General features: G+C 34.3%; 1 protein-coding gene across 11 annotated transcripts in view; it reads left to right on the forward strand.

The window, feature by feature from the left end:
- Window positions 1-16167, forward strand: part of SLC9B1 (solute carrier family 9 member B1) — a 149711-nt gene that overhangs the window by 29408 nt on the left and 104136 nt on the right. For all 11 annotated transcript variants that reach the window (XR_004182743.1, XM_031664391.1, XM_031664393.1 and 8 more), the window contains 2 exons: window positions 4181-4250; window positions 5921-6062. Coding sequence is in view for 10 of the 11 variants with exons in the window: in XM_031664391.1 (XP_031520251.1) it covers window positions 4182-4250; window positions 5921-6062 (211 nt within the window). In the remaining variant the exon portion in view is untranslated. The remainder of the gene's footprint in view (window positions 1-4180; window positions 4251-5920; window positions 6063-16167) is intronic.

Here is a 16167-nt window from a genome sequence, read left to right on the forward strand (position 1 = left end):
TCAGCATGACCTGGATGTGCCACATGGAGTAAAAGGAGATCATTTTGGAACTTTAAGGTCTAATGATTGCCCTATTGGATTTTGGACTTGAATGGGATCTGTAGCCCCTTTGTTTTGGCCAATTTCTCCCAGTACCCCCCTTGTACCTAAGAAGTAACTAACTTGCTTTTGATTTTATAGACTCATAGGAAGAAGCGACTTTACTTGTCTCAGACATGACTTTGGACTTGGGCTTTTGAGTTAATGCTGGAATTAGTTAAGACTTTGGGGGACTGTTGGAAAGGCATAATTGTGTTTTGAAATGTGAGTACATGAGATTTGGGAGGGGCCAGGGGCAGAATGATATTATTTGGCTCTTTGTCCCCACCCAAATCTCAACCTTGAGTTGTAATAATCCCTACATGTCATGGGTGGGACAAGGTATAGGTAATTGGATCTTGTGAGTTAATCTCACAAGATCTAATGGTTTTATAAGTGTCTGGCATTTCCCCTGCTTGCACTCATTCTCTCTCCTGCCACACTGTGAAGAGGTCCCCTCCACCATAATTTTAAGTTTCCTGAGGCCTCCCCAGCCATGTGAAATTAAATCTCTTTCCTTTATAAATTACCTAGACTCAGGTATCTCTTCATAGCTGCATGGAAATAGACTAATACTTCATTCTAATGACAAGATAATAATTTTGACAGTCACTTGAATCAAAATGGAACTACACTTTAAAGGAATTTAGATCTAAGTTTCTAATCAAAAATTTTAAAGGTTATTTTTTGCTTTAATAAAGTTATAACTTCAGTTTTGATTCTTTATAGGATTTTACAGAGTAATATTTTACTTCATTACAGTAAGACAATAGATGTAAAGCAGCTAACATATGATAACTACTCAAATGTTAATGTTCCTTTTCATTTCCTTTTTATTAAAATTTTTCATTATTAAAATTGTTTTCCTTTTAGAAAAGTATAGATACTTGAAATGCTACAGGATATGGTAATATAGACTATCTAAAAATTAAAACTTGAAATCTTTAGTTTTGTTCTTAAAACAACTCAAAAATTGAGAGAAGATATTTTTAAGAAAAGTTATCCTTCCTACATTCAAAGCTAGCAAAGATTACAGAGGAGGTAGAAACAACAGATACTTTTTGATGTGCTGCTGGATCCGGATCAAGTGGGCTTCATCCCTGGGATGCAAGGCTGGTTCAACATACGCAAATCAATAAACGTAATCCAGCATATAAACAGAACCAAAGACAAAAACCACATGATTATCTCAATAGATGCAGAAAAGGCCTTTGACAAAATTCAACAGCCCTTCATGCTAAAAACGCTCAATAAATTCAGTATTGATGGAACGTATCTCAAAATAATAAGAGCTATTTATGACAAACCCACAGCCAATATCATACTGAATGGGCAAAAACTGGAAAAATTCCCCTTGAAAACTGGCACAAGACAGGGATGCCCTCTCTCACCACTCCTATTCAACATAGTGTTGGAAGTTCTGGCCAGGGCAATCAGCCAGGAGAAAGAAATCAAGGGTATTCAGTTAGGAAAAGAAGAAGTCAAATTGTCCCTGTTTGCAGATGACATGATTCTGTATTTAGAAAACCCCATTGTCTCAGCCCAAAATCTCCTTAAGCTGATAAGAAACTTCAGCAAAGTCTCAGGATACAAAATTATTTTGCAAAAATCACAAGCATTCTTATACACCAGTAACAGACAAACAGAGAGCCAAATCATGAATGAACTTCCATTCACAATTGCTTTAAAGAGAATGAAATACCTAGGAATCCAACTTACTAGGAATGTAAAGGACCTCTTCAAGGAGAACTACAAACCACTGCTCAGTGAAATAAAAGAGGACACAAACAAATGGAAGAACATACCATGCTCATGGATAGGAAGAATCAATATCGTGAAAATGACCATACTGCCCAAGGTAATTTATAGATTCAATGCCATCCCCATCAAGCTACCAATGAGTTTCTTCACAGAATTGGAAAAAACTGCTTTAAAGTTCATATGGAACCAAAAAAGAGCCCGCATTTCCAAGACAATCCTAAGCCAAAAGAACAAAGCTGGAGGCATCACGCTACCTGACTTCAAACTATACTACAAGGCTACAGTAACCAAAACAGCATGTTACTGGTACCGAAACAGAGATATAGACCAATGGAACAGAACAGAGCCCTCAGAAATAATACCACACATCTACAGCCATCTGATCTTGATCAACCTGAGAGAAACAAGAAATGGGGAAAGGATTCCCTATTTAATAAATGGTGCTGGGAAAATTGGCTAGCCATAAGTAGAAAGCTGAAACTGGATCCTTTCCTTACTCCTTATATGAAAATTAATTCAAGATGGATTAGAGACTTAAATGTTAGACCTAATACCATAAAAACCCTAGAAGAAAACCTAGGTAATACCATTCAGGACATAGGCATGGGCAAGGACTTCATGTCTAAAACACCAAAAGCAATGGCAACAAAAGCCAAAATTGACAAATGGGATCCAGTTAAACTAAAGAGCTTCTGCACAGCAAAAGAAACTACCATCAGAGTGAACAGGCAACCTACAGAATGGGAGAAAATTTTTGCAATCTACTCATCTGACAAAGGGCTAATATCTAGAACCTACAAAGAACTCAAACAAATTTACAAGAAAAAAAACAAACAACCCCATTGAAAAGTGGGCAAAGGATATGAACAGACATTTCTCAAAAGAAGACATTCATACAGCCAAGAGACACATGAAAAAATGCTCATCATCACTGGCCATCAGAGAAATGCAAATCAAAACCACAATGAGATACCATCTCACACCAGTTAGAATGGCGATCATTAAAAAAATCAGGAAACAACAGATGCTGGAGAGAATGTGGAGAAAGAGGAACACTTTTACACTGTCGGTGGGATTGTAAACTTGTTTAACCATTATGGAAAACAGTATGGCGATTCCTCAACGATCTAGAACTAGAAGTACCATATGACCCAGCCATCCCATTACTGGGTATATACCCAAAGGATTATAAATCATGTTGCTATAAAGACACATGCACACGTATGTTTATTGTGGCACTATTCACAATAGCAAAGACTTGGAATCAACCCAAATGTCCATCAGTGACAGACTGGATTAAGAAAATGTGGCACATATACACCATGGAATACTATACAGCCGTAAAAAAGGATGAGTTTGTGTCCTTTGTAGGGACATGGATGCAGCTGGAAACCATCATTCTCAGCAAACTATCGCAAGAACAGAAAACCAAACACCGCATGTTCTCATTCATAGGTGGGAACTGAACAATGAGATCACTTGGACTCAGGAAGGGGAACATCATACACTGGGGCCTATCATGGGGAGGGGCGGGGGAGGGATTGCATTGGGAGTTATACCTGATGTAAATGATGAGTTGATGGGTGCTGACGAGTTGATGGGTGCAGCACAGCAACATGGCACAAGTATACATATGTAACAAACCTGCATGTTATCCACATGTACCCTAGAACTTAAAGTATAATAATAAAAAAAAAAGAAGAGAAAGCTGTCCAAAAATTTATCCTTAATAAGCTAAGCAAAAAAAAAAAAAAGAAACAACAGATACTTTAAAATAAAAGTTATCAGAAATAATTATTCTTTTATTAATCTAGTTTATTCTTCTTCAAAATAACACTTTATAGATAAGTTTAAATGTTGGATCTACAGATCCTTCAAATGGACCATGTAAAAAGATAGTATGTATCAGTAACTTATAGATGTAGGTATTAATGTAGTTGGTCATATTTCATTTAAAATTTTTCTGGAGTCTTTTATGTAGGATCACGACTGAAGATAGATTAAATCAACAGTAGATATTAACTCAAACACACCAGTGCATAAAATAAATTTATGTGTTTTCTGATACATGATTCTATGATATGGGCCAGCATTATGAACTGTTGAGAAATGTTACATTTCTATATGATAATGGTTTTTAAAACTTATGCGTATGGCTTTGGTTAATAATGTTAAAAGATGAATATTTGGATCTGTGTTGACTATAAAGATATCTGACTTCACTATGATACAACTTTAGAACAAAAATCCTTTAAAATTTAATCCCACTTAACCATGTTTGTTTTCATATGGATTTATAGTTTTGTTTCTTCTTTTAAAGTATTTTTATTTTAAATCTTAGCATGCACACCACAGAATCAAAAGATGAACATTTGGAGGATGAAAACTTCCAAACATCTACAACTCCTCAGGTAAAAACTTAAAAGTATATTGTAATATATGACATAAAATCAATCTGATCTTAAAATTTATTTTTAAAGTTTACTTATTAGATAGATTTCTTTTATATTTCTTTTATATATCTGGTTAAAAATGAATAGTGGTAAATTTAAAAATAGCTAGTTATAATAGGTCCTAGAAAATGAGCAGAAATAATGAAACAAATGGAAAGGGGTGCATTTTAGAGCTAAAGAGCACAGATTTTAGGAATAAGGAAAAATGTCACTTATTATTTCTTGCCACATTCAGGGAAAACTCAGTAACTTAAACGGAGGCAAAGACAAGTCTAGATTAATTAAAATGTTGTGCTGTGCATTCTGAAGAGACTCAAGTTTTTCATTTTTATATTTATATAGAGCTAGTCATTAGACCTTCTGTTGATCTGGTTTTACTTAGTAATAATTGCTTATAATTAGAATTGTAAATTTCATATTTTTAAAAAATACAGATTTCGATAGTTCTTAATGGTCAAAAAGTTGTTTTTAAAAATATTTTAAATATTCACCATTTATTCTAATTATCTATGAAGAAGTCATCTTAGTCTATATCAGTTTATTACTAATTCTAAAATAATAAAACTTAAAATAATATGGTTTTACTATATATGACCTTTCACTCACCTTAATAAAAATTCACCATTGTGTCTATGTGGTAACAGAATTTTTAGAAACAGCCTCTATACCAGAACTCCAATTGGTTAATTATGATCAGATTTGAAGAACTTTGATCTTAAAGAGCTACATAATTCATTTTTAGCCATCAGCTGCTTTGACATCTCTGTCTCCTTAGTGATTACATGTAAAATTCCCTTCCTCAATGTGTCCATGCCCTCTAGCCTTTTTATTGTTTCCTGTGATGATGTGATGTTCCCTCTGTCACTCACTCAAAGTATTATCAAGTCACTCAAATTGCTGGCACACACATACCCACACCCACCCACCCATGACAATCATAAGGCAAATTTGGGAGATTTCTATTGCAGAGTTAACTCTACTCTGGTGTTTTATTGTTGTCATCATTGTTTATGGTTTGTTTTTTACATTGGAAGAAGTTTCTCAATATTCTCACAAACCAAAGATTCCTGTTTTTTTCAAATCAGCAGTTTCATAATTAGGTTACCATTAAAAGGCCTGGGAGATTAAGGTATACCCTTGCACTATTTAATATGTTATCTATAAATATTAGTGGAAGCATGCCTGAATTTCTGAAGGCTTGACCTATGTTTTTCTCATTTTTCTTTCAGTTATATAAATTTATCAAATGAGATGAATCCAAGTAAAATTACATTTCACCTCCTTTCTAATTGAGTTGTATTTTCATTTCACAAAAGTTTTGGTGAATAATCTTTGGAATGTGTATAGAGGATGGACCAAACTGTAGGCACCTTTATTCAGTATACACAAATGACTGAAAATGATGGGGACACAAGTCTATAAAAGGTTAAATCAAGGTACCCTGCAAAATACACTGCTGTTACATCCCCAAATAGCTACTGATATGGAGCATGAATCTTCTTTTCTATCTGTGATTCCTCGCATTGACAGTGATAATATAAATTTAATTCCAAACTTTGGTGGTTTAGTACATTCATAAAATTATACAAAAAGTATAGCTCCTTAAAGATTTTCTTGTTTTACTACAGAGTCTCATTGATCCTAACAGTACTGCACATGAAGAAACTAAAACTGTCATATCAGATACAGAAGAAATAAAACCACAGACAAAAAAGAAGACATACATTTCTTGTCCTCTAAGAGGAGCATTGAATATAATTATTACAAATGGTATGTGAAACAAGAAAATGTAAATGAAGAGAAAATGATAAATATGTTTGATAAATATTAAAACACGAGATAACAAAGACACTACTTAATTGATATACTGTAGATGAGATGATCAGCTCTGTTACAAGCAATATGTGAACAAAGAGGAAATATTTTCTTGAATCTTTCAAAGACAAAAACAAACACAGAATATTGCCTAGGAAGTGTATGTTTTAATATTTGTCATACTTTTTTATGTTAAATTTTTGGGATTAGAAACATCATTGATTAAAGGGTTTTATTTAAAACCTACTTTGACATTTACTTTTAAGTTAGCTAGAAAGAACATTATAATTTTGGAAATATTATGTTTTTTATTAAAATTGGGCCCTAAGTTTTAAAACAACTGCAACCTCGTAAAAAGTTGTATGTTACTTGCTTTCCCACTACAATTTTAAAGCATATTGTTGTTGTCAGCAAATACTTACAAAAGAGATATTCTTGTGTTTTTTTTTTCTAAATATTCTGTTTGATTAAACCTATGAGAGAAAGATATTTTGGCTTCAAGAAGTATACAGAATTTTGTTCTCTATAGAGAACAAAAAATTGATTAAAAATGATGAAGCACAAGTAATTGAAGTTTTAAACTTTTATTTTCTTATTTGATTGCTAACTTTAAACTTTTGAAGCAAATTTTATTCATTGATTTTTTTCATTAGTAAAGGTTGCTTTTTAATTTATATCAATATATTGATGGCCTTGAATCAAAGTTTCTGTGAGCTTGAATAGTCCTCATCGCCAGTGTAAGTGATGGAACTCCTTCGTAAATACACATGTTCCCATGACCTGGTCTATTTAGTAGGCAATTTCTACACAGCAGTTACTAGGAGTAGGGCCAGGGCCTGTGGAAGAGAGGGAAATGTATTAGTTACCAAACATTATTCACTGATTGTGGATTACAGTTTGCTCAGGAGCTAATAGAGGAGTTCTAGAACATCAGAACTGAAACTTTAGGTTTAGATATAACTCATTTCCCCCTTTGTTTTCTTTCATTTTTGATTTTGCAGTTTTGGAGACATTTATAGGAAAAGGAGATTTTCTTTGTTTCTATTGGGGGTGCATATTCTTGCACTCTCTTTTTTGAAATCAGTCTCTCTCTGTCTCTCTCTCTCTCTCTCTCTCTCTCAACCCACTCCCTACATTCACACTGTATCTTTTATACACAAAGTATAGAATCTCAACCTCCGGGTATGCTTAGAACATGTCACTGCTAGGAATCCCACTCTCCCGCATCATGGAATAAGTAATGTACAACCATGTGTAAGTAGAATGAAACAACAAAATAATTTCTTAAAACTGCATAGAGTTTGGATAATAAAAGGAAATAGAACAACATGTTTTTCTGTAAATAATAGTTAATTCACCAATACCACAATGCATACAAGTTAAATTTAAATAAGAAATCTAAACTCTCAAATGCACACAGAAATCAGTCTAAATCACATTGAATCATACTGTTTACATACCGTATTTGGAGAATGGCTTGCTTCATCCCAAATAAATGGATAGTCTAGGACAGTAGATTTAGAGCTTAAGTTATTATTCCTTTTTGTTTCTTTTCAACCTACTTTTAACAAAAATGCTAATATATTTTATGAAGCTTTTTTTTCTTTAAATAAATTAAAGTTTTCTTATATGTCCAACTATGATTTTTAAGTAATCTTGGGGACAGAACTTCTCCATTAAAATTTTATTATCAGTTTTATGAAATTAGCAGTCTTGGAAGTTTAAGGTTCAAAAATAATATCCCAGAAACTTCCAGTTTCCAGTTCTACATGTAAGGAGATTAGAAGTCATCACTGTGTCCTAAAAACAAATAAAAAGCTGAAGAAACTGAGAAATGAACAACTCTTCTTAAATCCATCAGAGAAGTGAGTCACAGGGCAAACTGCTGCCCCGAAAATAAGAGTGATTAGACTGACAGATTCAGAGAATCATAACTTACAGGAATGAAAACCTCTTTGGGAACTAGGATCAGGGTACAAAAACCTGAACTGTAATTTAAAACTTGGCTGAAGCTCTGTGTGGAAAAGTCAAGAGTTAAAAACTCCAAGAGGGCCCCAGTTATGGGATGGGAGAAGCAGGGGGAGAGGGAAGTATCAAGGAACAGAGAGGGTAGCCATTGTGAAATATACCACAAGAAGCATTCTGTTCTTCTTACAAAGTCTGCCCCCCGCATCCCTCCCAAAGAAAAGGCTGGGTGCAGTGGCTCACTCCTATAATCCAAGCACTTTGGGAGGCCAAGGTAGGCAGATCACGAGATCAGGAGATCAAGACCATCCTGGCTAACATGGTGAAACCTGGTCTCTACTAAAAATACAAAAATTAGCTGGGCATGGTGGCGGATGCCTGTAGTCCCAGCTACTAGGGAGGCTGAGACAGGAGAACGGTGTGAACCCAGAAGGAGGAGCTTGCAGTGACCACTGCACTCCAGCCTGGGTGACAGAGTGAGACTCCATCTCAAAAAAAAAAAAAAATTTATCAGAGCCTAACCTATACATGTTTTTATCAGAGCCTAACCAACTTAGATCTGATGGATCTAAGAAGAGTTGTTGATTTTTTAGTTTCTTCAGCTTTTTATTTGTTTTTAGGACAGAGTGATGACTTCTAATATCCTTACATGTAGAATTGGAGACTGGAAGTCTCTGGGATGTTATTTTTGAACTAAACTTGCAAGACTGCTAACTTCATAAAAACTGATAGTAAGATTTTAATGGATAAGTTCTGTTCCCAACTCTAGTCAGCCTTCTCTAGCCTTCCACATAGTTGAAGGGAAATATCGAACTCTAGCCCCCTCTAACCATCCTGTACCAACTAAGGGAGTGGAAAAAAACTGAAAAGCATTTTTGACATTCATAGCTCAGAGGCACAGGCCTACTAAAAGACTGAGATCTAGTGATAGAACTATAGAATGTCCCCTCCCCCCGCCGCAAACACACACAGCTTATCACCACATTACTAAAGTCTTACTTACCACAGGTCCTTTTATTCAGTACACCATGTTCATCTTTCAACTAAAATTTACAAGGTGTATTAAAAGGCAAAAAAACACAGTTTAAAGAAATGGAGCAAACGACAGAACCAGACTCATATATGGAAGGTATGTTGGAATTATCAGACCATGGATTTAAAACAATTATATTAAATATGCTAAGATCTCCAATGGAAAAAAATAGAAAACATGTAAGAACAGATGAGTATACATAGGATGAAAATTGTAAGAAAGAAATGCCAGATATCAAAAACACTGTAACAAATAAAGAATGCCTTTGATGGGCTTATTAGTAGGCTGGACAAAACTGAGAAAGTATCTCCAGGCTTGAGAATATGCCATTAGAAACTTCTAAAACTGAAAAAGCAAAAAGAAAAAAATACTGAACAACAATGGAACAGAATATCCAAGAATTGTGGGGTCACTACAAAAGGTGTAACATACATGAAATGGGAATACCAAAAGGAAAAGGAAGACAGAAAGGAACAGAAGACATATTTGAAGCCATAATGACTAGGAATTTCCGCAAATGAATGTCAAGCACCAAGTCACAGATTCTGGAAGCCCAGAGAAGACCAAACAGGGTAAATGTTCAAACAAACTACACCTAGGCATATCATATTCAAACTTCAGAAAAATCAAAGATAAAGAAAAAAATATTGAAAGAAGACACAGGAATAACGACCTATAAAGGAGCAAAGGTAAGAATTACATCCAACTTCTCATTGGAAACCATGGAAGCAAGAATAGAGTGGCATAAAATATTTAAAATGTTGAGAAAGAGAAAAAACAAAAGCAAAAAACACCAGCCTTAGAATTCTGTATCCTGTGAAACCATCCTTGAAAAGTGAAGGAGAAATAAAGACTTTCACAGATAAACAAAAATTGAAGAACTTTTGTGCCAGTTGACTTGGCTTGCAAGAGATGTTAAAAGATGGTCTTCAGAGAGAAGGAAAATGATATAGGTCAGAAACTCACATCTATTTAAAAAAGGAAGAATATTTGAAAGGAAATACACAAGGGTAAAATCTTTTTTAAATTCTTAATTTATCTAATAGATAACAATTTGTTCAAATTAATAATAGCAATAATGTATTTATGACTATAGCTTATGTGTAAAGGAAATGAATGAGAGTAATAATACAAGAAATGGGAGGGAGGAATTAGAAATATTATTATAAAGTGTTTGCTCTACATATAAAGCCATATAGTATTATTTGAAAGTGGACTTTGACTGGGCACAGTGGCTCACACCTGTAATCCCAGCACTTTGGGAGGTTGAGGTGGATGGATCACTTGAGGTCAGGAGTTCGAGACCAGCCTGGCCAACATGATGAAACCTGTCTCTATTAAAAATACAAAAAATTAGCCGGCATGGTGGCAGACACCCATAATCCAAGCTACTCAAGAAACGGAGGCAGGAGAATCATTTGAACTCAGAAGATGGAGGTTGCAGTGAGCCGAGATTGCACCACTGCACTCCAGCACTCCAGCCTAGACAAAAGAAGGAAAAAAAGAAAAGAAAAGAAAGTAGATTTGTATTACTTGTAAATGCATGTTGTAAACTCTCAGGCAACCATTACAAAAATTTATAAAGAAGTATAATTGATATGCTAACAGAAAATTGAATCATATAAAATGCTCAATTAAAACCACAAAAGGCAGGAAGAGAATGGAAGACAAAAGTAGCAACAAAGAATAAGGGCAATGAATAGCAAACAGGAACAAGCATGATTGATATTAACCCAAATATATCAATAATCACTTTAAATGTCAATGGTCTAAATACACTAGGTAAAATACAGAGATTGCTAGAGTGGGTCAAAAATAAGACCCAAATATGTGTTTTTTACAAGATACATATTGATTATGGAAAGAGATGGAGAATCCATTCTAACACTAATAAAAAGAAAGATAAATTAGCTATATTAATTTCAGACAGCAGACTTCTAACCATGAGTGTTATCAGGAATAAAGTGGAGCATTACATAATAATAAAAGGGTTACTTATTCAAAAAGACATGGCAATCCTTAATGTATTTGTGCCTAACAAAAGAACATTAAAATACATGAGTCAAGCCAGGCTCATTGGTATGCATCTGTAGTCCCAGCTACTCTGGAGGCTGAATAGGACGATTGCTTAAGCCCAGGAGGCCAGCCTGGGAAACATAGACCCTTTTTCTTAAAAAAAGAATGCATGAGTCAAAAACTGATAAAACTATAAGGAGAAAGAGATACATTTCATTTTTCTAGTTGGAACTTCATTTTCTAGTTGGAACCATCTATCCAAAATGGACAGAGACAGCAGGCAAAAATTCAGTAAAGACATAGTTGAACTCAACAGCATCATCGGTCAACTGGATATAATTGACATTTATAGACTACTTCATCCCAAAAGAGCAAAATACAAATTCTGCTCCAGTTAATATGGAACATTCACGAAGATAGACTATCTCCTTAATAAATTTAAAAGGATGCAATCTATGCTCTCAGACCACAGTGGATTTTAACTAAAAAATCAGTAACAGAAAAACAGCTTTAACATCCCAAAATACTTAAAGATTAAACAACACACTTCAAAATAACACTGAATCGAAGAAGAACTCTCAAGAGAAATATAAAAATATTTTGAACAGCCAGACATGTTGGCTCACACCTGTAATCCCAGTACTTTGAGAGGCCGAGGCAGGCAATTGCTTGAGCTCAGGAGTTTGAGACCAGCCTGGGCAACATGATGAAGCCCTGTCTCTACAAATAAATACAAAAATTAGCTGAGTGTGGTGATGCATGCCTGTAGTCTCAGCTACTTGGGAGGCTGAGGTGGGAAGATTGCTTACCCCAGGAGGCAGAGGCTATAGTGAGCCAAGATCACACCACTATATTTCAGTGTGGGTGATAGAGTGAGACTCTGTCTCAATAAAATAAAATAAAACAATAAAAAATACAAATACTTTGAACAAAACAAAACTACTACTTATCAAAATTTATGGGATGCAGCAAAAGCAATGCATAGAAGGAAATGCATAGTATTTGATAATATTTCTTAACAGGAAAAAAGAAAGATCTAAAATGAATAAATTTTAAGTTTCCACCTCAGGAAGCTAGAAAAAAATAGCTAATTAAATTCAAAGTAAGTAGAAGAAAATAAGTAATATAATTTGGAGTAGATATCAATACAATTAAAAACAGAAAATCAATAAATTCAATGAAACAAAAACCTGGTTCTTTGAAACGATCAACACAATTGATAAGGCTTTAGCCAAACTAAGAAAAAAATGTGAGAAGACACACATTACTTATATCAGAAATAAAAGAGAAGACATTGCTACAGATCCCATGGGCGTTAAAGGGATAATAAAGGAATACTATGAACAACTTTATGCCCACAAATTCAATAACCTAGATAAAAAGGACCAATTCCTTGAAAGACACAATCTGCCAAAACTCACAAGAAGAAATGGATCATATGAATAGGCCTATAACTATTAAAGAAATTGAATCAATGTTTCTTTCCAAAATAAAAAGTACCAGGCCCAGGTGGATTCACTGATGAATTCTATGAAACATTTAAGGACGAAATTATACAATTTTCTCAGCTATTTCTAGAAGACATAAGCAGAAGGAATACTTTCCAATTTATTCTATAAGGTCGGCATTCCTAATATCAAAATCTGGCAAAACACATTTTAGAACCATTATCTACAGACCAATATCTCTCATGCACATAGATGCAAAAATTCTTAACAAAATATTAACAAATTGAATTAAACAGCGTATAAAAAGGATACACCATGACCATCACCAAGTGGGATTTATCCCAAATATACAAGATTAGTTCATCATTCAAAAATCAAGTAATGTAATCCATCATATCAACAGGTTAAGGAAGAAAAATCACATGATCATATCAGTAGATGCAGAAAGGTATCTGACAAAATCCAATGCCCAGTCATTATTTAAAAATATATATATATGTGTATATATACACACATATATGTGTGTGTGTGTGTGTGTGTATATATATATGTATATATATCAGCAAGCTCGAATAGAATGGAAACTTCCTCAACTGGATAAAAACTATCCACTAAAATCCTACAGCTAACATTGTATTTATTGGTGAAAAACTAGAAGCTTTTCTTCTAAGATCAGTAACAAGGTAAGGATGTCTCTTCTTGCCACTTCTTTTCAACATGGTACTGGAAGTCCAACTAATGAATTATGACAAGGAAAGTAAATAAAAGGTATACAGGTTAGGAAAGAAGAAATACATTTGTGTTTGTTTACAGATCAGATGATTGTATAGGTAAAAATTCTAAAAGAATCATGTAAAAAAGAACTCCTGGAACAACTACTAAGTGAGTAAGTATGCAGAATACAAGATTAATACACAAAAGTCAATTGTTTTCCTATGTGCCACAGTGAACAAATGGAATTTGAAATTAAAAACAGCACCATTTACATCAGCACCACAAAATTAACATCTTAGATATGTCTAACAAAAATATATACAAGATCTATTTGAGTAATAACTATAAAATTCTGATGAAATAAAAGAACTAAATAAATTGAGAAACATTTTATGTTCATGAAAGACTAGTATTGTCAGATGTCAGTGCTTCCTAACTTGATTCAATGCAATCCCAATCAAAATTCCTGAAAGTTATTTTGTGGATATGAACAAATTTATGTTAAAATTTGTTTGGGCAGGCAAAAGACCCAGAAAAGCCAACCTGACATTGAGAGAGAGAAACAATATCAGAGAACTGACATTACCCAACTTCAAGACTTACTATAAAGCTACAATGATCAGGACAGTGTGGTATTGGTAAAAGACTAGACAAAGAGACCAATCAAACAGAATAGAGTCCAGAAATAGACCCACAAAAATATTGTCAACTGATCTTTGACAAAGGAATAAAAGCAATACAATGGAGCAAACGTAATCTTTTCAACTAAACATGATGCCAAAACATATGGACATCCACATGCATGCAAAAAAAAAAAAGGAATCTATACATAGACCTTAAAACTTTCCACCAAATTACCTCAAAATTTATCATAGACTTGAATGTAAAACATAGAACTGTAAATGTAGATGGTAACATAGAAAATCTAGACGACCTTAGGTATGGTAAGGAGTTTTATATATAACATCAAAGGTATACTCCATGAAAGAAATAATAGATAAACTTGATTTCCTTAACATTCAAATCTATGTTCTTCCATGCTGTTCCCTTCTGTAAAAGAGAAGGGAAAAAATCTATGCTCTGTGGAATACACTTTCAAGAGAATGAAAAGACAAGCAACAGATTGGAAGAAAATATTTGCAAAGGGACATATTTGATAAACTACTCTAAACAATAAAGCCTATATAATAATATCCCCATTCCTTCTGGGTTACAGTCAGTAGAGAACAGACACTAAGTAGCCAAGTGGGGATGAACATAGTTTCATTAGTGGAGGGCCAGTACTTCCACCAACGAAAGACCTCCTTGGAAAACTGGAGTGAAGATAAGGCTTCTCCATAGATCATGTCTCTTCCTGTCTGGAAAGTTGATCCTTCAGAGCAGACTTTGAGTACCCAGTTAACTAGGAGGACGGACTTGCCTCAAAAACAGTATCATGAGCAGACCGGAGTTCACTAGAGGGTGGAGAAGAGAAATGGACTGCTAGCCCTGCCGTTTAGTGGGGTCCTGATCGACATGTGTTTACCACTGAGAATAACAAAGGAAAAACAATGCAAAACGGAGACATGAATGGATTTCTCACTTTTGAGGCAAAAGAATCCTACCTACTGGTTCTAGGATATGGCTCAATAACTATAAGGGTCTCACCAATCAGGTTAACTACTTACTATTCCAATATTGGCAAAGAGCAAATAGGAAATGAAAAGAATGGAAAACTTTTGTCTCTAACGTCAATGAACTTGAGAAGGGTTTTCACCTACAGTTTCACATTATAATGCTTTTTTATTCCCCAAGAAGTCATGCATTCAATTAAGTATGTTTGCTCAGTGGTTTTTTACCCTGTCATAAGTAGAACTATTTATGCAATTGCTCTCTGTAGCACCTTTCACAGCATCATATTTAAAAAGCTTTTAATAATGAGTATAACCGTGTACTGTAAATTAAGAAACCAGAAAGCTAACCATGTCAATAAATACTAGAGAGCAAATAAAAAGTTTTAGAGCATTTATTTTAGAAAAGTTTTGTAGTGTTATCCTAAAGATAAGAATCTGTTTTTAAAAATGTGTAACTTCTCATAGACTATGTTTTTTAAAAACTCTAGCAGTCCCATATTAATTGCTTAGCCATATACTGCACCCAGCTGGGGCTCTGAGAATGGCACATTGAAAAGAATTATTAGGGACAACAAATTTTTCTGGTTGTTAGAAAAAAATTGTATTAGTGTTCTAAAAGTTCATAATTAAAGTATTCCCAAAAAAGTTCTCAACATTACTGTTTAGGTGCTCTCCTGAACTAACATTAATTCAGATACATCAAAATGTCATTTACTCAGCAAACATTTATCGAATACCTATATGGTTCTGTTTGCCAGAGAGCTAAAACAAAATATCTACCCTCAACTACAAGCGTAATAATAAATTCTTTAACCAGAATCCTGTTTGTAATGCTTTTGTTAAGATTCCTCACACTCAGTGTAGTCAAAAGTATCTTCACCTTCTCACTAGAAAACTCTGCTCCTCCTAGTTTTCTTTCTTTTTTTCTGTTGTTTTTTTTTTTTAAGTTATAATATTGTCTCAGTTATACAGCCTAGAGAGCTCATAAACATCTTTGACTTGGCTTTTTTTCCTCATGCTATCATTCATTTTGTTTATAAGCCCTATCAATTCCACTTCCATAATATTTCTCTCTCTCTCTCTCTTTTTTTTTTTTTTTTCCTTTTTTTGGAGGCAGGCTCTCACTCTGTTGCCCGGGCTGCAGTACAGTGGCACCATCACAACTCGCTGCAACCTTGACTTCCTGGGCTCAAGTGATCCTCCTGCCTCAGCCTACTGAGTAGCTGGGACTGCAGGCACATGTCACCATACCTGGATAATTTTTAAAATTT

This window comes from Papio anubis, chromosome 3, assembly GCF_008728515.1.
Source record: "Papio anubis isolate 15944 chromosome 3, Panubis1.0, whole genome shotgun sequence".
Lineage (NCBI taxonomy): Eukaryota > Metazoa > Chordata > Mammalia > Primates > Cercopithecidae > Papio > Papio anubis.